Raw genomic sequence first — 24,907 nt, 5'->3', positions numbered from 1 at the left:
GTCCCACTGGCTACAGAAAAAAACTCTACCCAGTATAATTTGAACTAGACAGTGGATAAACTATACCACGACATTCACAAAATGAGTGGCTAGAAACTGGACTCTCTGCTAAGCATGCCATGGAAAAACCAAAGACTTCCACAGATGTATTCACTTGGAAGCAACAGAAGTGCAGTCCCAGCTGAAATCCTACCTTCCGAAACTCTTGCCAATGCTTCTGATTGACAAAACATGCATTCTAAATTCATCTAGAAGCTTCAAGGAAGTTTGGAAAATATACTTTTTCATTTTCTAACTCCTTCAAGAGAGGACATTGTACTAGAATAGATGTTGACAGCTGACCTACCAATATTTTCCAAGTCATATTATATTCCAGAATTTCTGCATGAGCCAGATCGTAGAATAATGTCTTATTGAATTGGGGGGAAAATGAGATTAATATGCTAGGCATTGGTTTAATAGATAGAACATGAGCAGATTATCTTTATTTGTCCCACTTGTAGTGAATCTGCCATTTAATTTTTGATAGAAGTGTCCTCAATGGATGACCTTCAGAAATGGTTCTTTGAAGTAATATAGAATCCTATCCTGTTGTCATGGATTGAATTATGTCCCCCCAAAAATATGTGTATCAACTTGGTTAGGCCATGATTCCCAGTATCTGTGTGGTTGTCCTCCATTTTGTGATTGTAATTTCATGTTAAGAGGATTAGGGTGGGATGGTAACACCACCCTTCCTCAGGTCTCCCTGGCCCAATGTAAAGGGAGTTTCCCTGGGGTGTGGCCTGCACCACCTTTTATCTCTCAAGAGGTAAAAGGAAAGAGAAGCAAGCAGAGACTTAGGAACCTCATACCGCCAAGAAAACAGCACCAGGAGCAGAGCAAGTCCTTTGGACCTCAGGTTCCTGTGCTGAGATGATTCCAGACCAAGGGAAAACTGATGACAAGGACCTTCCTCCAGAGCCGACAGAGAGAGAAAGCTTTCTCCAGGAGCCGACACCCTGAATTTGGACTTGTAGCCTACTAGGCAGTGAAATAATAAATTTCTCTTTGTTAAAGCCATCCACTTGTGGTATTTCTATTATAGCAGCACTAGATGAGTAAGACACCTGTATATAAGAAAAATGAAAGAAAAAATATTTAAGCTATGATATTTAGAGATTTAGCCTTGGCTTTCTTGAACCTTCGTAGGAAACATACATCTAAGCCTTCCCAAACTATTGCCTAAGTTATAGTTGCCCTAGTCATTTATTGCCATGTAACATACCTCCTTAAATTTAGTGATGTAGAACCACAAACATTTTATTATGCTTATGAATTCTGGGCATTAGGATTTGGACAGGGCTCGGCAGAGATCCTTTGTCTCTGCTCCACAATGTTTTGTGCCTCAGCTGGGAAGACTCAAATGGTTGAGGGTAACAGGAATAGTTGTGATTGGGGTGCTTCAGGCTGGAGGATCCACTTGAAGATATCTGATCCCTTGGTGGCAGTGACTGAATGGTTAAGCTCAGCTAGGACTGCCTGCCCAAGTGCGGACACATGGGTGCTCCAAGCATAGCAACCTCAGAGTAGTCACACCTCTTACAGGGTGGCTTATGTCTCAGCAAACAAGATGAGTGGAAGCTGCATGACCTTTTATGACCTAGTCTTGAAAGATACACAAGAACAATTCTACTCTATTCAGTTGGTCAAAGCAGGCAGAAGCCTGCCCAGAAGGGAGGAGACTTAGATCCCATGTCTAGATAGGAAAAGTGTCAAAGATTTGTAACCATCTTTTAAAACCACCTCAGCATATGACTGTTGCAGACCTAATTTCCATAATCACTTTTTTTCCAGAGTAGAATTATGTATTTCTTTCTCTTTCTTTTTTTGTGTGAAAGAACTCATAGCATCAAAGTAAATGTTAAACATACTCAGATTGTTGACAGTAAGACCAGTGATTTTCACATAACCATGTTTTTGTAATTAAGATGTATATATTTGGGGTAGGGTATTTGTGGCATGATTTTTATTATTGGTAGAAATGTATTTTTTTCTATTTAGCAATTATTTATAGTTAACCTGAAAGATAATTACCTGGATAATAGTACTTGAACTTTAGCAATCTGTAAAGTGATATGTTGAACATTCCTTTATATATCTACTAATCTACGGTCTTAGGAAATATCTGAATAGCATAGGAGCTGACCAAGAAACATCACAGAGGCAGTATTGAAGAGTATAGCAGATAAGAAAACAAAACAAAACAAACCCGTTGCCATTGAGTCAGTTCTGACTCATAGCAACTCAATAGGACAGAGCAGAACTGCCTCATAATGTTTCCAAGGAGTAGCTGGTAGATTTGAACTGCTGAGCTTTGGTTAGCAGTGGCAGCTCTTAACCACTGAGCCACCAGTGCTCCATAGAGAAGCATTAATGTGTATGGGAGGGGAGTATGCTGTGATTTTAACACCGTCTCGTTTAACCATCATAACAACATGAAGAAAATCCACATTTTACTGATGGACACCGGTAGTCAAGGTGCTCATGCTGCCACAGGTGTCATGTCTGCCTGGCTTCAAACCCCTGATTTTCTCTGTGTCTTACCCTGTAGAATGGAATCAAAGTGAAAGACTAAAAAAAAAAAAAATTTTTTTTCTACAAACTCTATGCTTGTCTCAGTATGCCACAAGCACCAATCATCCGTCTGCTCGCTTACTCCTATTGATTTCCTCGCTAATATCCGTCCACTCAGGCTTAGAAAACTTCAGGTGGACTGCTAACAGAGCTCAGGGACTGAATCTAGCAGTGAAAGTCTGTAAATGGTAAGTGAACTTGCAAACAGCCTTCTGGTGCTCCTCCTTTCCTATTCCCAGCAGCCTTTGATCAAATGGGCTGTGACAAATGTATGACAAAAGTGGTCTGCAAACGCAAAATTCCCTAGCAGGTTCCCACTCATGCATTTACTGGGAGACTGTCAGAATTCTCTCTTTGCCTTTTAGTTTTTTACATACAAATCTGTTTCCAGTGACAAGAGATTAGTGGATGCGTTCAGGGAGTAACGTGTATTTGAAATTTTGCATAAATTCTTTTTATGTGTGTGCATGCTTTAGGTGAAAGCTCACAGCACAAGTTAGTTTCTTATTCTTATACACAAATGGTTTTGTGATATTGGTTGCCATCCCTGCAATGTGTCAGCACTCTTCCCTATGTCCTGTCCACTTTGGGGTCCCTGGGTCCATTTGTCCAGTTTTCCTGTCCCTTCCTGCCTTCTTGTCTTTGCTTTTGGGCGGGTTTGCACATTTGATCTCATATACTTGATAGTGCTAAAAAGCATGTTCCTCATGTGTGTTATTGCTTGTTCTAAAAAAAAAAAAAATCTTTTTTTTTTTTTTAAGGTTTGGCTGAAAGGTGGATTTTGGGAGGGGCTTCAGTTCTGAGTTAGAAGGGTATCCAGGGACCAGAATCTTGGGGGTTCCTCTAGGCTCTGTCAGACCAATAAGTCTGGTCTTCTTATTTATTTTTTTGGTGAATATGAATTTTGTTCTTTATTTTTCTCCCACTCTGTCCGGGACCCTCTATTGTGATCCCTGTTAGAGCAGTCGATGGTGGTAGCCAGGGCACCATTTAGCTCTTTTGGGCTCAGCCTGATACGGTTCATGTAGTCCATTTGGACTAATATTTCCCCTGTGTCTTTAGTTTTCTTCATTCACCTTTGCTCCGGATGGGGTGGGACCAATAGATGTACCTTAGATGGCCACTCTCAAGCTTTTAAGACCGCAGATGCTACTCATCAAAGTGGGTTGTAGAACATTTTCTTTATGAACTGTGTCATGCCAGTTGAACAGGCTGTCCCCGAGACCATGGTCCTCAGCCCTTAGCCCCAGGAACTTGGCCCCCCAAGGTGTTTAAATGTGTCTAGGAAGCTTCTATGACTTTGCCTTGTTCAAGCTGTGCTGACTTCCACTGTACTCTGTATTGTCTTACCCTTCATCAAAGTTAACGCTTATCTACCATCTAGTTACCGATTTCCCCTCCTCACACCTCCCCTCCCTCTTAACCATCAGAGGTTGTTTTCATTTTTCTTTTCTGTACGTAAACCTTTTCTAAGGTTTTTATAATAGTGATCTTGTACAATGTTTGCCCCGTTGTGATTGACTGACTTCACTCGGCATAATGTCCTCCAGATTCATCCATGGTGTGAGATGTTTCACAGATTCATCATTGTTTTTTTTATCATTGTGTAGTATTCCATTGTGTGTCTGTACCATAAGTTGTTAATCCATTCATCTGTTGATAGACACTTAGGTTGTTTCCATCTTTTTGCTTCTGTGAATTATGCTGTAGTGAACATGAGTGTGCATGTGTCTATGTCTCTAGGATATATTCCTAAGAGTGGGATTGCTGGGTCATATGGTATTTCTATATCTAGCTTTTTAAGGAGGTGCCATATCATTTTCCAAAAAGGTTGTACCATTTTGCATTCCCACCAGCAGTGCATAAGAGTTACAGTCTCCATGCAACCTCTCCAGCATTTGTTATTTCTGGTAATGTCGGGGTGAGATGGTGTCATGCATTGAATTGTATCCCCCGAAAATATCTGTCAACTTGGCTAGGTCATGATTCCCAGTATTGTATGATTGTCTACCATTTTGTCATCTGGTATGATTTCCCTATGTGTTGTAAATCTTGTTACTATGATGTAATGAGATGGCAGTTACATTGGAGCTCGCAATCTTTAGCCATTAGAGAAATGTAAATCAAAACTACCATGAGATACCATCTGTCTTAGTCATCTAATGCTGCTATAACAGAAATACCACAAGTGGGTGGGTTTGAGAGAAGTCTCACAGTCTAGTAGTCTGAATTCAGGGTGTCAGCTCCAGGGGAAGGCTTTCTCTCTCTGTCGGCTCTGGAGGAAGGTCCTTCTCATCAGCCTTCCCTTGGGCTGGGAGCATCTCAGCAAATGAACCTCAGGACCAAAGGATGTGCTCTGCTCCTGGGGCTGCTTTCTTGGTGGTATGAGGTCCCCATGTCTCTCTGCTCACTTCTCTCTTTTATATCTCAAAAGAAATTGGCTTAAGACACTATCTGGTCTTGTAGACCTCATCAGTGTAACTGCTGCTAATCCATTGTATTACATCACAGTGATGGGAAATCACATGAGATGATGAAATGGTAGACAATTATACAATCATACAAGGGAACCATGACCCAGCCAAATTGACAGATATTTTAGGGGGACACAATTCAGTCCATGATAGGGGCTATTACAAATGATATTGTTTTCTTTATTTCCTTTTTGAAATTCTCTTTGTTGTTGTGTAGGAATTGTTGTGTTGGTCTCATTTCCTGCTACTCTACTGAATCCTTCTATTAGTTCCAGTAGTTTTCTTGTAGAATCTTTGGGTTACTCTATGTAGAGTATCATATCATCCATGAATCCACCCCAATGCTGTCTATGAATAGGGATAGTTTTACTTGTTCCTTTCCAATTTGATGTTCTTTATTTCTTGCCTTATTGCTCTAGCTAGGACTTCCAACACAGTGTTAAATAGGAGTGATGATAAAGAGCATTGTTGTTTTGTTGCCGTTCCCAGGTAGAGTGCTTTCAGCCTCTCTCCATTAAGAATGATATTGGCTGTTGGTTTTGTATAAATGCCCTTTATTATGTTGAGGAATTTGCCTTCTATTCTATTTTATTGAGAGTTTCTATCAGAAGTGGGTGTTGGACTTTATCAAATGCCTTTTCAGTGTCAATTGTGATGATAATGTGATTCTTTTATTTTGTTCTATTTATGTGCAGGATTATGTTGATAGGGGACGTCCACTCTGTGTTTCTCATTCTCATTTTCATTCTTTTGCCAGGAAACGCCCTAAGTTTGCCTTTGTATTTGAGAGAGAGTTTGCAGGATATAACATTCTTAGTTGGCAATTTTTTTTTTCTTTCAAGATTTTATATTTGTCATCCCATTGTCATCTTGTCTGCATAGTTTCTGCTGAGTAATCAGAGTTTAGTCTTATTGTTTCCTCTTTTGTATGTGACTTTTTGTTTTTCTCTAGCTGATCTCAGAATTCTTTCTTTGTCTTTGGTTTTGGCAAGTGTGAGTATGACATGTCTTTTTGACTTTTTTGATGGTCTGTCCTATATGCAGTTCTTTGAGTTTCTTGGGTAGTCAGCTGTTTGTCTTTTACGATATTTGGAAAGTTTTCTGCCAGCAAATCTTCAACAGTTTCCTCTGTGTTTTCTATTTCCCCACTTTCAGGAACTCTCTCACACACAAATTTTTGCCCTTGATTGTGTACCACATAATTCTTAGGTTTTCTTCTTTCTTTTATCTGATTTTCCCTCAGACAAAGTGGCATCTATGTATTTGTCCTCAATCTCAATGACTCTGTCTTCCATTGTTTCAGATTTTCTCCTAAAACCTTCTATTGCATTTTCCATTTCTGAAATTTTGTTGTTTATCTTTTAGAGCTTTTAGCTATGTTTTTGTTGGTTTTGTCTGTGTTTTCCATGATTTTGTCTGTTTTTTTTTTTTTTTTTTTTTGCTGGGCTTTGTGTTTTCCTTGATCTCTTTCCTAATCTCTTGGAGAGCCGTAAATATTTTAGTCTTTTGAATCCTGTATCAGGTAGTTCTACTGCCTTTTCATCTGCTGGAAGGTTATATGATTCTTTATTTTGTTCACTTACTGGAGCTATCTTGTGCTGCTTTTATGTATGTTTTGATATTGTCTCCTGTCTCTAAGACATTAAGGTATTATTTCCTTTGTTGATTGATCGTATGTTTGTTTGCTTTGTCCTGCTTTGTTTTGATATGTCAGGGTGGGCATGCGGGGCGTGCTTTGCTGCTTGCTCATTTGTGGGCACAATAGCTCTCACCACCTTGTCCAGGTGGGCAGGGCAGCAACATTTAGGGTGAGCCTGCTTCAGTGATGCTGGTTTAGCGAGGTGGCTGAGGGTGGATGGGGTGGGTGCCATCTGCCTCCTGATGTTGCTCCAGTGATGTGGGAGCGTTCACAGCCCCTTGCAGATTGGCAGGAGTTTTGTCCTGGGAGTGGTGTAGGCTTCCCACTGTTCAGCAGCCATTCGAGGGGCAGGAAGGTGAGGGAGGTGGTGTGTAGTGCTATGTGGGAGGGAGAAAGACATGGAAGAAAAAGAAAAAAAGAAAAAATTAATAATGTATATTTTTTAATGGCAGTGTGATGGTGATTGTTGAGTGAGGGTGGAGTGGACCCCATGGGCCTGTTTAAAAAAGGGGAGGTGATGTTTGGGGTTAGGTGGGAGAGAGAAAGAAATAAAAGGAAAATTAATAATTTTTAAAAATATGGTGGTGCAGTGGGGGCCCACAATTGCAGACGGGGCAGAACTGCAGGCCAGTGGAAAGGGTTGGGAGGTGATGTAAAGGGGTAAGTGGGAGGCAGAAAGAAAAGACAGAAGAGAAAGAAAAAAATTGTGGTGCCGCAGGAGCTGGCAGGCAGGGGTGGGGTGGACCCAGTATGGTGGTGGGCTGATGACTCAAGCAGCTACAGCAGAGCAGGGGTCCAGCAGGAGGTGAAAGGAGGTGGTATAGAGGCTAGGTGGGAGGGCGAAAGAAAAAGCAAAAGGGAACAAAAAAAAAATGGCAGCGTGGTGGGAGCCAACAATGGGGGCAGGGCATACCCAGAGGGGCAGTGGACTGGTGTCTCTCTGGCCATGGTGGCGCAGTGGGGAACTGCGGGAATGGGGGAGGTGGTTTATATGGCTGGGTGGGAGGGAGAAAGAAGAGAGAGTTTTAAGAAAGCTATGTGAGGGGAGGGGGCAGGGCAGGCCCCCGGGGAGGGGGGCTTATTTGTGGACCTTTGCAGTGGGGTAGCTGGGCTGGGAGGGTTCTTGCTTCTCCTCACTAGAGGGGCAAGTGGTGAAAAAGTGTGTTTCTCTGGTTACTGAGCGCTCTGTCTCTTGTTGGGAGCTCCATGAAGTTGCCTTACTATACCGCATGGGTCATTAATGGTTTTGTCCCAAGATGGCGATGCTGTGCCCTGTTAGTTGGCAGGGGACTTCCACTCCATATTTTTCATTTTCTGTTTTCCATAAGTTTCTTCTTCCATTTGGTGTTTGATCTAGTTCTTTATTCCTTCGTTTGATGCTTAGGGTTCCAGGATTGACTGTATCTGTTTTACTCAGTTTTCTTGTCTTCACTTCAGAGGGACGGCATGGTATATCTGTCTAGGGCGCCATGTTGACCCTACCTCTTAGATCAATTCTTGCTCATAAATTTGAAACGTGCCCCAATGAGAAAACTTGGGGAAAGACAGTAAGACTAAGAACTAGATGGGGGAAAGGCGGGAGAGTGGCATGGGAGGAAACAAAGAGCGGCATTTGCTTCATCTGCATTGTTTGGATTTTTATGAGGAGACTGTATTTATATGTTACTTACAAAACAAACTAAAAAAAACTTAAATGCTGAGATAAATTTATCATAAAAAGCTAGAGTAACTAAGTATAGAGAGATAAATTGGTTTAAGCCAGAAGAGTGCCCAGAAAGAGCAAAAACTTCTCAATATTTTGTGCTAAAATTGTGGATGATATTTATGGGCAGGAGAAACTTTTTTTTTTTGGTCCAGTTATTAAATGTGCAAAAATTATACTCTCCTAAAGAGGAAAAAGCCAGATGAAATAGACGTCTAAGTTTTGCAGTTTAGAGTGAAATAGTGACAAAGGACTTTAAAAATATCAAATTCTTCATTTTGTAATTGAATAAAGGGAAATAAAGAGACTTACAGAAAGTCAGTAGTAGAGTTTGGTTTAGAAATTAAATCTCTTATTCATAATCTAGTGTTTTTGTCTGAATGGTTTATAAAATCTGTAAGTTTTACATTTTAAAAGTAAATGATTCTGTGAAGTTTCTAGTAGTTAAATTAGATTTAAAACTAGGTAGCACTAGAGTCTTCTGACTGCTAAATCTCATCTAACTACTGAAGACTTGACCTTTGTTTAAAATGTATATGTATAAAAAAACTTTAAAACAATCAACTAAATATAGAGCTTAAAAACATGAACACGGTCTTTTGTCTGAGTGTCATTTAAAGTACCCCCACTTTAACAAGTTCTGTGATAGCAGTAATTTAAGAAAGTGTGCCTCGTCTAAGATCATCAAGTACTCAGATCTTCTTGGAGATCCTAGTTTATAACATTCTCAGTGACTCTGCAAATCACTGATAACATTCAGAATTCCTAAGCTTTTACCCCTACACTTTCCAGACTCTCTCATATCTGTAAGTGGCGTAACTGGTGGTTTTATGAGTTCATATTTCCATTTTAGTGTGTAGAGTCACTGTACTGTCATACAAGAGTCTCTGGGTGGTGCAAATGGTTAATGCATTTGGTGCTAGCCAAAAGGTTGGAGGTTCAGGTCTGCCCAAACGTGCCTCAGAAGAAAGGCCTGGTGATCTACTTCAGAAAAATCAGCCACTGAAAACCCCAGGGGGCACAGTTCTGCTCTGGCACATGTGGGGTCACCATGAGTCACAACTGACTCGAAGGCAGCTGGTTTACTGGCTCTTCTCACACAGCCCTAAGGAAACCCAGCTATCTGCTTCCTCTGCCATTTTCTGCTTAAATATTACAATCCCTTCGGAAACCCTGGTAGCATAGTGGTTAAGAGTTACAGCTGCTAACCAAAAGGTCGGCAGTTCAAATCCACCACATGCTCCTTGGAAACCATATGGGGCAGTTCTACTCTGTCTTATAGGGTCACCATGAGTCGGAATCAACTCGACGGCAACAGGTTTGGTTTTTTTGGTTTTCTCCAGTTGGTCATTTGAATAGTGGGATGGTTTTTGGCATAAATTTCTTTTAAAACAAAATACCTAACAACTACAATTTTTATCCTTAGGTCTAGATTCTCTGTCAGGGTTTTGGGAAACAACTCCTGGAGCCCAGGTATTACGTCTCATCTCACTCGATGGACAGGGTAGTTTATACAAACCTATAGACACTTCCTTAGGTGGCTGCTGGCATAGGTGGATTTAGAAATTTGTTTCCAGTGTTGAAGATGGGTGAAATAAAGATCATCCATGTAACAAACACAAGAGAGTTAAGAGGTGTGATTACTGATTCTACACCTGTAATTTGTAACTGGGTGTGAAGAGCAGAGGGAAGTGGGCTGGAGACTGGAGGAAGGAAGGCAGTGTAGTGAGGGTGCATGGTAAAGTGCTTTAGAATGGGACATTTAAGCAGCAGTGACAAGTGGAAAGTGTTTACCAGTGACCGGGAACACTGTGCTTTGCTTTCAGATGCGAATTGGACTGCACTCTGGATCGGTTTTTGCCGGGGTTGTTGGAGTTAAAATGCCCCGCTACTGTCTCTTTGGAAACAATGTCACCCTGGCTAACAAATTTGAGTCCTGCAGTATCCCACGGAAAATCAATGTCAGTCCAACCACTTACAGGTACTGCCTGCACTAAGCACCTGGAATCTGTTCTTTTTGTTTATATGCAACTGTCACTTTTTTCCATTGGTTTGTTTCATTCCCTGTAATTTGGGTTCTTGCTTAGATAATCTTCAAAGAAAAGAGAAGCAATAACTTTCGTCACCCTCACTTTTTTTAAGCTTTTAAAAACTTTTTTTAACTACTCATTAATCTCATGGGAGCAGCTCTCCTGGGACATGCATAGCCCACCTGTGATCCTTGGCAGACCTCCTATCTTCCCCTGTAATTCTTCTTTTAAAAGCATGTATTAATGTTCCTAGTACTTCAGCAGGAAAGAATTTACCAGAGGGAGACTAGAAAGCACATTGCCAAGTTTGTGGAGTGTTATGGCCTGGCAGCAGATGTTAACACAGTAAAAGCAGGGTGCATACCATCTAGCATTAGGGGAACCTCTATTTTAACCAACTCCTTGACAGCATGCAGTGGGCAGCCTGAGTCAATAAAAATCTACTGTTTCGGTACCACTTATCCATTCTTAAACCAGAAAATAAGCCCATTTAAGAGGGGTAAAAATATATCTGCTGTATAAAATTGCATCTTTTTTAAAAAAAAAAAATTCCAGTTGTAATGAAATCCCTTCAGCAACCACTAAGCTTTCCAGATCCCTATGACAGCTAATTTAAAAAAAATTTAAAAAATCAAGCAAATTGGCTTTCCTATTCTCGAGATAACTGTTCTCCCACACCGTCTTTCTCCTTACAGCGTCAACGGCCTTTTCTTTCCAGTCCTTTCAGCTGATAACCTCGGTTCATATTTCACAATGAGAATAGATGGAACTAGGAAAGAACTAGCCCGTCGTCACACCACAGATTCCATCTACATAGCTACCCCAGTAGCTGTCTTGTAGGGGTCCCTGGGTAGCACAAACGGTTAAGGGCTTGACTGCTAGCTGAAAGGTTGGCAGTTTGAACCCTCCCTGAGGCACCTTGGAAGAAAGGCCTGACAGCCTGCTTCCAAAATGTCTAAAACCAAACCTAACCTATTACTGTCCAGCCAATTCTGACTCATGATGACCCTATAGGACAGAACTGCTCAGTAGGGTTTATGAGGCTGTAACTCTTTATGGAAGTAGATTGTCATGAATTTCTCCCATGGAGCAGCTGGTGGGTTCAAACTGCTAACCTTTCAGTTAGCAGCCGAGTGCTTAACCACTGAGCCACCAGGGTACCTCTCCAAAAGGTCACAGACTTGAAAACTCCATGGATTAGAGTTCTGCTCTGCACGCATGGGGTCATCATGAGTTGGAATTGACTCCATGACAACTAACAATAACAATCGCTGTCTTCTACCTCCCCCCGCCCCGTTACAATGAGCCAGCTGTCCCCACCTCTCTCTGAGACTTACCCTGCAGTTTTGCTCTAACTGCCATTTCCTCTCAAGAACACTTCTCCTGAAAACAACCCCTTTAGCTCTATGATCAGTTTATCTGTCTGATGGCTTGATCATTCCTATCAGGATACAGGAGCCCTGGTGACGTAGTGGTTAAGGATTAGGCTGCTAACCAAAAGGCCAGCAGTTCGAACCCACCAGCCACACCTTGGAAACTCTACGGGGCAGTTCTACTCTGTCCTGTAGGGTCACTATGAGTTGGAATCGACTTGACAGTAATGGGTTTGGGGTTTTTTTTTGGGGGGGGGTCAGGATACAAACATATCTTACTATCAAACCTCTTAAAAAAAAAAATTCCTTGTTTCCAAGTCCATCTCCGGTTACCATCCTATATTTCTTCTCTTTTTTACAGTAAAACTCCTTAAAGGAGTTGTCTACACTACTGCCTCTACTTTTTCACCTCCCATTCCAAACCCATTTCAGTCCTTTCTGGCTTCACTGAAATGGCTCTTATTAGCATCATCGGTGTACTGTGCTAAAATCCTAGTCAGTTCTCTCTCCTCATCTTGCTCAACATCTCAGTCACAATTAAATACATTGAGAACTCCCTCCTTTAAACATTTTTCCTCTTTGGCTTTTGTGACATCACACTCACCTGGGCTTCTCACTACTGCCCTGGCTATACCTTCTCAGTGTCTTTTGTTAGTACTTGTTTTAGTTATCTATCTAGTGCGGCTATAACAGAAATACCACTAGTGGATGGCTTTAACAGAAATTTATTCTCTCACAGTCTATTAGGCTAGAAGTCTGAATTCAGGAAGCCAGCTCCAGGGGAAGGCTTTCTTTCTCTGTGGGCACTGGGGGAAGGTCCTTGTTATCAATCTTCCCCTGGTCTAACAGCTTCTTAGCACAGGGACTCGGGGGTCCAAAACAAGATGCACTCCCCTCCTGGTTTTTCATTCTTGGTGGTAGGTCCCTTTCCTCTCTGCCTGAGTCTCTTTTTTATATCTCAAAAGAGATTGACTCAACATACAACCTAATCCTGTAGATTGAGTCCTGCCGGGTTAACATAACTGCCTCTAATCCTGCCTCATTAACATCATAGAGGTTAGGATTTACAACACATAGGATAATCACATCAGATCGCAAAATGGTGGACAACCACACAATACTGGGAATCATGGCCTAGCCAAGTTGACACACATTTTGAGGGGGACACAATTCAATCCATAACAGCACTCCTTCCCTACCAAACCTCTGAATGATGGACTGCCCAGATCTCTGCCCACGCCACTGTCTCTTCTTTCTGATTCTCACCATTTTTATCTCTAGCTCATCCCATAATTCTCTACTGAGCTACAGATGCATATATTTTATTCCAAATTTCTACTCGAATGACTAATTGATATATTAAAATTTACATGATCAAACTAGGACAAGGAAATCCACTTCCTGCCCAGCCAAGCTTTACCAATCTCATTAAATGGCATCATCATATTCTGGTTACTCAGCCCGTAAACCTTAGGGTGATCATTCCTTCCTCCCCCTCACAGCCCATCGCAACTACCTACCTGTGTCCTGAATACATCTTTCCTCACCCCCCTCAGTGCCACAGCCCAAGCCAAGCTACCCGTATCTCTCCCACCTGAACTAAACCAGCATAATCCTCACTGCCTTCCCGGCTTTCTTTCTTGCATGCCTTCTCCCCACATTTCGCCCTCCATGCAATAGCCAGGTTATCTTTCTAAATTATAAATCTGAGCTGTCATTCCTGACTTAAAAAAACTCCAGTGGCTTCCCATTGCCATCAGAATAAAATTTACACTTTTGCTCAATGTCCTGTCAGCCTCTGCCACTTAATTTTCTTCCACTTTCTCCTTCATTCACTGAACTCCTGCCATCCTAGCCTCCTTTTTGCTCATCACACTTGCCGAACTAATTTCCTGAATCAACAATACCTGTATTCCTTCTGTTTAACACACTTTCCTTCTGGATCATCATGTCTGCCTCCTTCTCATAATTAGATCTGAAGTCAAAGGCCACTTTTACAGAGAGGCTCCTTAGCCACCATAGCTAGAGCAACAACCTGCCCTTCACACACCCTCACGTTTTCCTATTTTATTATTTTCTCAGCTTATGTAAGTATCTGAAAATCCCTTATGTGTTTATGAGTGTATTGAATGCCCACCCTTACAGAATGTCAGCCTCCTGTGGCCTGGGTCTTTTGGTTGTTTACATTCAATATTCCAGATCCTAGACCAGGACCTGGAATACAGTAGGGAAGCAATAAGTGTTTAGTGATTGACCATAGAACTTTTGATATGAAAATAACTCAGTATAACATGAGAATTAGAAAGGTCCCTGGGGATCGCTGTAATGATAATTGACCTATAGTCTTCTCAGGCAAACTATAAGACCAGATGGGGTAAAAATCAATGCATTCATAGGATATGACTCTTCCCTCTTTGGAAACATTCAGAGGGATCATTATTTTAAAAGTCAGTCGTTAGTCATTTTAATTATAACTATGCTGGCTTCCTAATGTTCAGTAATGTAATATGTATGCGTGTATGTATTGAGGGGTCCTTGTTTGTATATGGTAGCCCTGGTGGCACAGTGGTAAAGAGCTATACCTGCTAACCAAATGGTTGGCAGTTCGAATCTACCAGCTGCTGCTTGGAAACCCTATAGGGCAGTTTTCCTCTGCCCTGTAGGGTTACTATGAGTTGGAATCGACTCGATGGGCAGTGGGTTTGGTTTTTTGGGTATTGTCTGTGTATGGGTTCAGCTGCTAACCAAAAGGTCGGCAGTTTGAATCCACTAGCCACTCTTAGGAAACCATATGGGGCAGTTCTACTCTGTCCTATAAGGTCGCTGTGAGTTGGAATTGACTCAACAGCAACAGGTCTTTTTGTTTTGTTTTGTTTGTATATGTACCCTTAAAACAAAAACAAATACAAAAGGTATATTTTTCTCTTGTATGTTGATTCTTTTTAAGCAGTATAAAATGAAACTTACTCAGAAATCTTCTTTTGTTTCATATCTCAAAGTCTAGTGGTCTTGGATCATGATAGGAGCTGTGAATATTAATTATTTAGTTTACTCTCAAAATGTAATTCAGGATCTCAGGTCTTCCAACTGAGGATTTATGAGATTTTGATATTTATTTCCAGCAATAGGATAAGGCTTATCACTTAAATCCTTAGCGCCACTATATTGGCAATATTCCTAAAAATGCACGGACAGGTTTAACGCATGTATGGACATAGAAAGTTTTTTTTTTTTTTTTTTGGTAATAAAATATTTTTCTGATTATAATAGTAACACATGCCAATTTTAGAAAATTTATAAAATCGTAAAATTACAAGGGAAATAATAAATGTACCCTGACAGAGAACACAACAGAGAGTCCCTGATGGAGCGGGAGAAAAGTGTGGAGCAGAACTCAAATTCACATAAAAAGACCAGACTTAATGATTTGACTGAGATTGGAGGAACCCCCAAAGCCATGGCCCCACACACTGTGTTAACCCAGAGCTAAAACCATTCCCGGAACCCACTCTTCAGACAAAGATTAGATTGGACTATAAAACATAAAATAATAACTCAGGAAGGGTGTGATGCTTAGTTCAAGCAGACACAGGAGACCAAATGGGCGGCTCCTGTCTGGAGGCGGGATGAGAAGGCAGAAAGGGACAGGAGCTGATTGGATAGACGCAGAAACCAGGGTGGAAAGGGGGAGTGTGCTGTCACATTGTAGGGATTGCAACTAATGTCACAAAACAATGTGTATAAATTTTTGTATGAGAAATTAAACTTTTCACCTAAAGCACGATAAAAATAAATAAATGTAACTCATAACCTTACTATCCAGAGATAGTAACTATTAACATATTGTATATATTTTTCATTTTCCTCATGTTTATATATGTATACATGCAAATATATGAATGATAATGAAAGCTTAACTTGATTTTATTGAATTTCAGTGAATTTTCTGAAGTCATTTCTACTTTTTATAGACAAATATGGTGTAGCTTATTTTATCATGTTTTATTAACTTGAGTAATAATTTGCTTTTCTTTTATTTTCATATGGAGCCCTGGTGGCACAGTGGTTAAGTGCTCGGCTATTAGCCAAAAGGTCAGCAGTTTGAATCTACCAGCCACTCCTTGGAAACCCTATGAGGCAGTTTTACTGTGCCCTGTAAGGTTGTTATGAATAGGAATCTACTTGACGGCAAACGGATTTTGAGTTTATTTACACATAGGAAATATTTACGCTTATTTAGAGGGAAAACCCAAAACCGTTGCCTTCGAATCGATCCTGACTCATAGCGACCCTACTGGACAGAGCAGAGCTGCCCCATAGGGTTTCCAGGGAGCGCCTGATGGATTCGAACTGCAGACCTTTTGGTTAGCAGACCTAGCTCTTAAACACTACACCACCAGGGATTAGTATGCTTTATTTAGGCAGTAAATAAATACTTAATGTGAAAGACTTTTAATACCATTTTAAAATGCTTTCTCCTAGAAATTGTTCATTACTTCCATATTATAGGACAACTTAGAGAATAAAATAATTTAAATTCAACCAAGTGCTCATGTTTTGTGAAATTTAATTAATCAATTTGATTGGACTACAAAATAAGGATGCAATTTTAGCTTTATTCAAAATCCAGAACAAGCAGTAGACTCTTTTGGAAGTTGTAAAAACATGAAAGATAATTATTTCTTCAGAGAGCATCATTAGCAATATACTGGTTGAAAACTGAAGTCTGGAATGGCATTTCTCAAATAGTAGACTAATTGTTTAATGTCAAACATGGCTCGTTTGATGTCAAGCAAGAACACGGCAATGTAGGACACAGAACGCACACCCATGCAAAAAATTCTTACCTTCACACTTTCAGTTCCAGTTTCTAATCAGTAATTTAGAATGTAGCTGTCTAATGACCTTTATATGTTCCTATCTTTTAAATACTATGTTTTGCATATATAGAGTTTTTTTGTTTTTTTTTTTTAGCAAAATAAAGTATTTTAGGGGATAATTTTCTAAGTTTTTGTTTACTTTTACTGAAGCAAGGAAAACTGACAGAGACTGGATTAGGTATTTTCAGTTTCAGATCAGTGAATTAGTGCTAGAAGTTTATATGGATGACCCAGAGATCGGTAAGGACAAGAACGTCAGGTGCGGGGTATAAACGTGGATGCTGTCTGGGGCAGCTGGGGAAATAGACCTAGGAATTCCTATTTGCAGGAGAGGTCTGAGAACGTAGTAATAAAGAAAAAGTAAAAAAGAAGCAGGACTTAAATTCTCTAAGGAGAAAGGACAAAGAGAGTAAAGGGGAAATAGGAGAGGTAACAGGAATAGGAAATTTGATGCTGTAGTTTGGGGAAGCAGTGGGGAAGGTGTAGAGAAAAAAGTTCCACCATATGAGGACATCTGGACTGGTTTCTTCCTTTCTTGAATCTTCATGTCATCAAGATTTCATCTAAATGAAATCTTATTTTTCCAATCTGTTTTTCTTATAAATTCTGATAGTTTTTTAATAGATGATTTTAATGAACTCTGACTCCATGACATACTAATTGTTGGTAAGTTTCTTTAGAAAGCATAGGATTTGTATTCAGAGGTCATCCTTTACAGTACTTACCAGGTGTTTGATCTTCACATGATTTGTACTTAAAGCCATTTGTAAATGTTGACGATTTTATATAAATTTAAGTTTAGGTTATGATTTTAATTACCATATTTAATAAGAAATGTTAGGTTAGCATAGATTGAAAAAAATTAATTCCCTTATCCATCACTTAGTTTTACACGCTTTTATTTATTAATAATTTATAGTTTTATGTATTTCATTTATTAATCACATAGCTTTATACATTTTTATATTATTAAATATTTCAAACACAGAAAAGATGAACAGTACAACACCCATTCTGCCATATTTGTTTCAGATCCCCATGTTATAAAAGAAATAAAATATTACAGCTACAACTAAGGTCCTTTGGTCCCTGTTTCTGACAAGGCTGGACACTATACTGCTTAGGCTTTGTAGGAGTAGCTGATAACACCAGGCTCCTTGCAGACAGTCTGGCTCCCAAAGAGAGCAGCAGAAGGTACTGAATAGAGCATGCTTAGCATCTTCTCTCAAACTCACCAGTAAGATGTATCCCTTCTGCTTATCAGGAAGAAAATATGCAGAAAGAAGCTAGGAATGTAACTCTCATTTAGGTCCTGCCAGAAGAAAATAAAGTCAGAGAAAAATAGTTCCCAGTCAGCAGATACATACCCTTTTACAGCTTACCTTGAATTCGTTCTCTTCCTTAATGAGTCACATAAATCTAGTTCATTTATTTTACCTATTCCTACTTTTTTTTTTTTTTACTGTAGTAGTGGAAACCCTGGTGGCATAGTAGTTAAGAGCTACGGCTGTTAATCAAAAGGTTGGCAGTTCAAATCCACCAGGTGCTCCCTGGAAACCCTATAGGCAGTTCTGCTCTGTCTTATATGGTTGACATGAGTCAGAATCAACTTGACAGCAGTGGGTTAACGTAGTAGTAGTGGAGCCCTGATGGTGCAGTGGTTAGCCTGGCTCCTAACCAAAAGGTCGGCAGTTTGAATCTACCTGGCACTCCTTGGAAACCATATAGGGCAGTTCTACTCTGTCCTATAGGGTTGCTGTGAGCCAGAGTTGACTGGACACAACGGGTTTGGTTTTTGGAATGTAGTAGTATATGGAGGCAATGGTGGTTCAGTGGTAGGACTCTCACCTTCCACGCCAGAGAGCCAGGTTGGAGACCTGAGTATGATTCCCGGCCAAAGCATATCATGTGCAGCCACCACCTACCTGTCACTGGAGGCTTGCCTGTTGCTGTGATGCTGAGCAGGTTTCAGTGGCATTTCCAGACTAAGACAGGAGGATAGGCCTGATGATCTACCGCTGAAAAGCAGCCACTGAAAAACCCTGTAGATGACAATGGTTCAGTCTGCAGCTGATCATAGGGATGGTGAAGGACCAGTCAGTGTTTTGTTCAGTAGTGCTTGAGGGCATCATGAGTCTGGCTGACATGATGACAGCTAACGACAACAATATAGTCAAACCAGCTTCAGTGGGAAGAGAGGGATTGTTGCTTGCTATGGTATAAATATTCCCGCCATGGCCTGTTTCAGGCCAGCGGTCTTTAACTGGCTTGCAGAGTTCCTGAATGCGTGACATTTCGCTCTGACAAGCCAGTATGAGCAAGAACCAGAACATCGCTATATGTGTGTGTAATATAATACGTATTCTAGTATGTGAATCAGCCAGAATGTATCTTCTAACAACAGTTAATTACAGCATATTTAGTTTTTCACTATTGCAAAAAGCGATTTGATAATTGTCATCGTACAAATGTTTCTAAATTACCTACCTAAAAGTGGTATTCCCAGATCATAAAATACCCCCGTTTTCAGCTTTACTAGACACACTGCCCAAATTGGTTTTACAAGTTCCACTAAGAGTGAGTAAAGATTTCTGTTTCTCCAAAGCCTGAAATTATCAGACTTAATACCAGTATGATGGGTGTGATGTGAATCTAATTAATTTTATTTAATAAAGCTATTTAATCTTCACAAAAATATTCAGGGATATGTACTATTATTATCCCCATCTTAAAGACTGGTAAATTGATGACGTTTCTGTATTTCAGACCTAGATTCGTCAGACTTCGAAGTTCATCCTTTTGATACTATACAGTTCTATACCTTTTCATTATACATTACCAAGTACTCTGCCGTATAAATAATAGACACTCAAAAATATTTATGAATTCATGACTAAAGCATCATTTTCATTATGTTGCAAGTTGATGTACTGATAAAAATTAGGTAATAGAATACTCATGTGCTATATTCTCCTCAAGGCCAGTCATTCTTGGGACATAGATTTCTATTCAGTTTGTTTCTACAGTACATGGAACCAAAATTCAATTCAGCACCATCATTCTGTTTTATTTACACGTGATATCATTGGCTGGTGAGCAGAAGGCTGTGGTGTGTTGGGCAGATATGATAAATGATTTTCTGTAGAAGTTGGTTTAGAGCCCAGAACCATTCCACCTTTTTAACCCATGGCCTGGCTAATAGAACAGAGAGTTCTTACTAAGTTCACATTTGATAGAAAGCTAGGAAAGCAGAAGAGAAGAGGAGCCAGTAACTTAATCAGAAGAGCCGGAATTTAACATGGATTTATCGGAATCGACTTGATGACAACGGGTTTGACTTGTTTTTGTTATCATAGACAAGCAGTAAGTAACAATAAAATTTGGTAGACCTCACTAAGAAGAAAAAATACTGCAACTGTAAGATAGTAAATAGAGGGTCAATAAAACCAAAACCCACTGCCATTGAGTTGATTCTGACTCATAGCGACCCTATAGGACAGAGTAGAACTGCCCGGTAGAGTTCCCAAGGACTGCCTGGTGGATTCGAACTGCCAACCTTTTGGTTAGCAGTGGTAGCACTTAACCACTAGGCCACCAGGGTTTCCAGAGGGTCAATATATACAATTAAATCTTGTTTGAGTTCTACTAACTGGAATTCATAGTAATTTTATTGAAAGATCCAAAAGTTATTCTCACATCAATTTATCTATTTAACTTACAGAAAACTGATGGCGCTTTTCTTTCACGTGATGACTTCTCACTGATATTTATAAAGTGAACTAATAAATGAATGCTGTCCTTATCTTTTTCAAGCTGGGAGGTCTTTATTCTATACCAAATTATGTGGTGTTGTTTTACTATTATTAGGCCTTTGAATTGTTTTCAGTTTTTTCATTATTGTGAATTTCATTGTTACTTAGGTTTTATCTTTGTAAAAGTATATTGTAATTATTGTTTTTTTTCTAATGTGAGTGAAATATATTAGTTTGCAGAATTTTCTTGTTCCTGTGAATTGATTCTCCATTGTACTTTTTCTGTGAAGATGTTCATTAATGTCATTAGAATCTTCCCACCAATCACACATAAAATGGCTGATTTATTAATATCCTCAGGTATATTCATTTAGTTATGTTGTCTTTTTCTTTTGAGTACAAAAATGTTTATATTAGTATTCAATTTTAATATTTTTATTCTAATCTTTTCAGGTTACTCAAAGACTGTCCTGGTTTTGTGTTTACCCCTCGATCGAGAGAGGAGCTTCCACCAAACTTCCCCAGTGAAATTCCTGGAATCTGTCATTTTCTTGATGCTTATCTACAAGGAACAAATTCAAAGCCATGGTTCCAAAAGAAAGATAATGAAGATGGCAATGCCAATTTTTTAGGCAAAGCGTCAGGAATAGATTAGCAAAATGTATACCTGATTATAAGTCTTTGGGGTTTGACTCTTTTTGAGTATGTCTGGAACCTCAGAAAGCACTTTAAGATTGCAAATGGCTAAAGATCAGTATTAAAATATCAGTAGCGTAAGTCAAGATCTACTTTTTCTCCCACTTAACATGACAAAAATGTTCACTTCAGTATTTCAACTCTACTGTTAGGAAAAAAAAAAGCCTCAACGAGTGATTTTTTGAGGCAGTTTCTGTTATGTAACGATCACTACCTGTAGTCACAGTTGAACACATTGTACATATACCTGGTGATTGTAGTGAACTGTACGAAGTGATGGAGTTGCCTGCAGTCTTGTGCCCTGGTGGAGTGCCATGGTTATTAAAGTGTGTTTGTGATGGTGTTGCCTTAACAAAGTTTCTTGAATAGAAATTAGTCTTTGATACAGTAAGTTCTTCCAACTGTGCATTTTATTATCACATTTTCTCATTGTAACTGTTAGCACATATAACAAAGTAGACTGAGTTTTTTTCTCTCTTTTCTTTTTACTTTCATTTTTCCTTTTAGAAAATAAGCCAATATGGGTTAGATGCAATATAAATGTAAGTCTTCTGTAAATATCAGTGATTATTTTTAGTTCTGGAAGTTAAAAATATTCTCCATAACATAATGTGTCAACAATAAATATTTCCTTTGTTTAACATTTATTACTTTTTTTTTTATTTTATAGATGGTAAAGGCTATTTTAAGGAGCCCTGATGGCACAGTGGTTAAGGGCTCAGGTGCTAACCAAAAGGTTGGCAGTTCAAACCCACTAGGTGCTCCAGTAGAGAAGGATGTGGCAGTCTGCTTCAGTAAAGATTACAGCCTTGGAAACCCTATGGAGCAGTTCTGCTCTGTCTATAGGGTAACTGTGAGTCAGAATAGGACACGGAATGTACACCCATACAAAAAATTCTTACCCTCAAATTTTTGGTTCCAAATTCTCATCAGTAATTTAGAATGTAGCAGTTTAATGACCATTATACATTCCATTCTTTTAAATGTTATGAGAAGGTTTACTTTATTTTAGTAAAATATTTTATTTCGGCGGATAGTTTTCTACACTTTTGTTTGCTTTTACTGAAGTGAGGAAAACTCACAGAGACTGGATTAGGTATTTTTAGTTTCAGTTCAGTGGATTAGTGTTAGAGGTTTATGTGAGTGACCCAGACATCAGTGAGGACAAAAATGGGAGGTGCAGAGTATAAATGTGGATGCTGTCCAGGGCCAGTGGGGAAATACACCTAGGAATTCCTGTTTGCAGGAGAGGTCTGAGAACATAATGATAGAGAAGCAGGACTTGAATTCTATAAGGAGAAAGGACAAAGAATAAAAGGGAATTAGGAGAGGTAACATAAAGTAGGAGCATTGTTTGGTTTTAGTTTGGAAAAAAAAGAAAGGCTATTTTAATTCATACTAGCAATTTAATTCCTAATAATTCATTTTGATATCATAGGAGCAAAGTATTCAGGATGAAAAAAGCTTATTATAAACTATTTTAAAATACAGTAATACCATTCAAATTTAATTTAGCCAGAAGCAACATAGGAGGACAATAAGCATCCGGGAACCTCCCAAAAAATACTTAGTAAAGGATTCGTACCTGCATACATGCACGTGCACACACACATATGCTTAGTTTTCTAAGGCTGGCATAACAAAACACTACAAAGTGCGTGGCTTTAAAGAAGAGACATTTACCGTCTCACAGTTCTGGAGGCTAGAAGTCTGAATTCAAGGCCTCAACAGGGCCATGCTCTCCCTGTCCATTACAGACAAATATCCTTTCTGTCTCTTCCAGCTTCTGGTAGTCTCAGGCATTTGCTGGCATTCCTTGGCTTGTAGTCTGAATTCACATGGCATCTTCAACCTGTGAGCACTGCTTCTGTGTCTGTTCTCTCCTTTTATAAGATACCACTCAGAAGGGATCAGGATCCACCCTATTTTGACATGATCTCCTTAACTGATACCGTCTTCAAAGAAAGACCCTATTTCCAAAAGAGATCTCATTCACAGAACAAGAATTAGGACTTCAGTATATCATTTTGTGGACATGCTTCAATCCATAGCACACACTCAGCAGTTCTCTGAACCTACTTCAGCAGACAGCCTTCATTGCCATACCAAGTCCTAGAAAGTTCCAATAAGAAAATCTAAGCTCAGATAAGGGAAATAAGACTGCTTTGGGTTTAGTGGGTCTTTCAGATGCTTGCGTATCTTTCTTAGGTGTTTGTGCTAACCACTTCAGCGTGTATAGGTATTAAAAATCAAGTTATGGTGGCATTAAGTACAAATTTGTGAATTTTTTGTTCTCGTTGAAATATCTTGGTGCTTTTCTTGAGAGATTTTTAATATTGATGAAGAAAATGATGCAGTGATATTATTATGGAAATTTCTGAACATTTTTATGGCACTTGAATTTTACTTTTAATGATGTCAGTTTAAGTTCTGTGAAGAACTAAATTCCTACAGAGTTTGGTTGGGATAAGGATTTGATTTTAAAAATAGCTCAACTTCACAGCAAGAGCAAGGTGACCATTGTGGTTTTTAAATAAATATCAGCAGAGCCATAGATACATTAAACTAGTATTTGTATTTCTGAGAAATCGCTCACTTTCAAAGTTCTTTAACCGTCTCTATTATCCCCTAGACTAGCTCATGGTGACTTCAGGAATAGAAAGTCAGTATTGACTGCCCTCTGGTATCCCAACGGTGATTGTTCTTGGGTGCAATCAAGTTGTTTCTGACTCATAGTGACACCATGTGACAAAGTAGAGCTGCCCCATAGGGTTTTCTAGGCTGCGGAGTAGTGGTTAAGTGCAACAGCTACTAACCAAAAGATTGGCAGTTCAAATCCACCAGGCGCTCCTTGGAAACTCTATGGGGCAGTTCTCCTCTGTCCCGTAGGGTTGCTGTGAGTCAGAATTGACTCGATGGCAAGAGGTTTGGTTTTTTTAATTTTAATCTTTATGGAAGCAGATTGTCACGTCTTTCTCCATAGAGCCATAGGTGGTTTTGAACCACCAACCTTTCAGTTAGCAGCTGAGAGCTTAATCATTGTATCACCAGGGCTCCTTACTTCAAGTATACTATTATATATATATGTGTGTATATATACATATATATATATAAAACATTGAGTACTATTTACAAAATGATACCCCAATGCCCTGAAAAAAATGAATTTGTTTCATTACATATCCTATTATTAGGGGGTACCATAGATCTTGGGGAAATACAGACTCACAGTTATATGAAGTTAATAGAAGTACTTACAAGAAAAATAGAGACAAATATATTTTCTGTCTGCAATTGAATCCTTATTATAGAGAAAAATAATAGGAATTAACGGAAATCAAAAGGCATAAAATAAAATGTCTTCTTTGTCAAATATTGAAGCAGACCCTAATTTGAAAATAATCTATGCCCTAAAAGTTTGTAAGTTAATTAGAATTCAAAAAGTATTTTCTTTGTGTGTGTGTGTATACACACAGAGAGAACAAATGGGGTATAATATAAATAATCTGGGTAAGGACTATATGGAAGTTCCTTGTATTATTTCTTAAACTTTTCTAAAATTTTGACATTTTATCTAAATAAAAAGGTATTTTTCCAGAGAAATAAAATCATCCATGATAGGTTCCCCAGGCCAGCCTCCAAAGGTTCATTAATTATGGAATATTCTTGTGGACCCTAAGCAAGTTGGACATACAGCATATCCCTAATACAGTGAAGTTTAAGTTCACAACTTGAATGTTAAAAA

At 39.3% G+C, this 24,907-nt stretch overlaps 1 protein-coding gene across 7 annotated transcripts in view; it reads left to right on the top strand.

Annotated features, from left to right (window-relative positions):
- Positions 1-24,246, top strand: part of GUCY1A1 (guanylate cyclase 1 soluble subunit alpha 1) — an 84,622-nt gene extending 60,376 nt beyond the window's left edge. For 6 of the 7 annotated variants that reach the window (XM_049905218.1, XM_049905219.1, XM_049905220.1 and 3 more), the window contains 2 exons: positions 10,258-10,412; positions 20,920-24,246. In XM_049905218.1, the coding sequence (XP_049761175.1) occupies positions 10,258-10,412; positions 20,920-21,121 (357 nt within the window). In that variant the 3' untranslated portion in view covers positions 21,122-24,246. Of the gene's footprint in view, positions 1-809; positions 6,341-10,257; positions 10,413-20,919 lie in introns of those variants that run through there. The other variant, XM_049905224.1, reaches the window with a different exon arrangement.
- Positions 24,247-24,907: the final 661 nt, after the last annotated feature.

This window comes from Elephas maximus, chromosome 13, assembly GCF_024166365.1.
Source record: "Elephas maximus indicus isolate mEleMax1 chromosome 13, mEleMax1 primary haplotype, whole genome shotgun sequence".
NCBI lineage: Eukaryota > Metazoa > Chordata > Mammalia > Proboscidea > Elephantidae > Elephas > Elephas maximus.
This window is presented reverse-complemented; position numbering and strand designations above follow the sequence as displayed.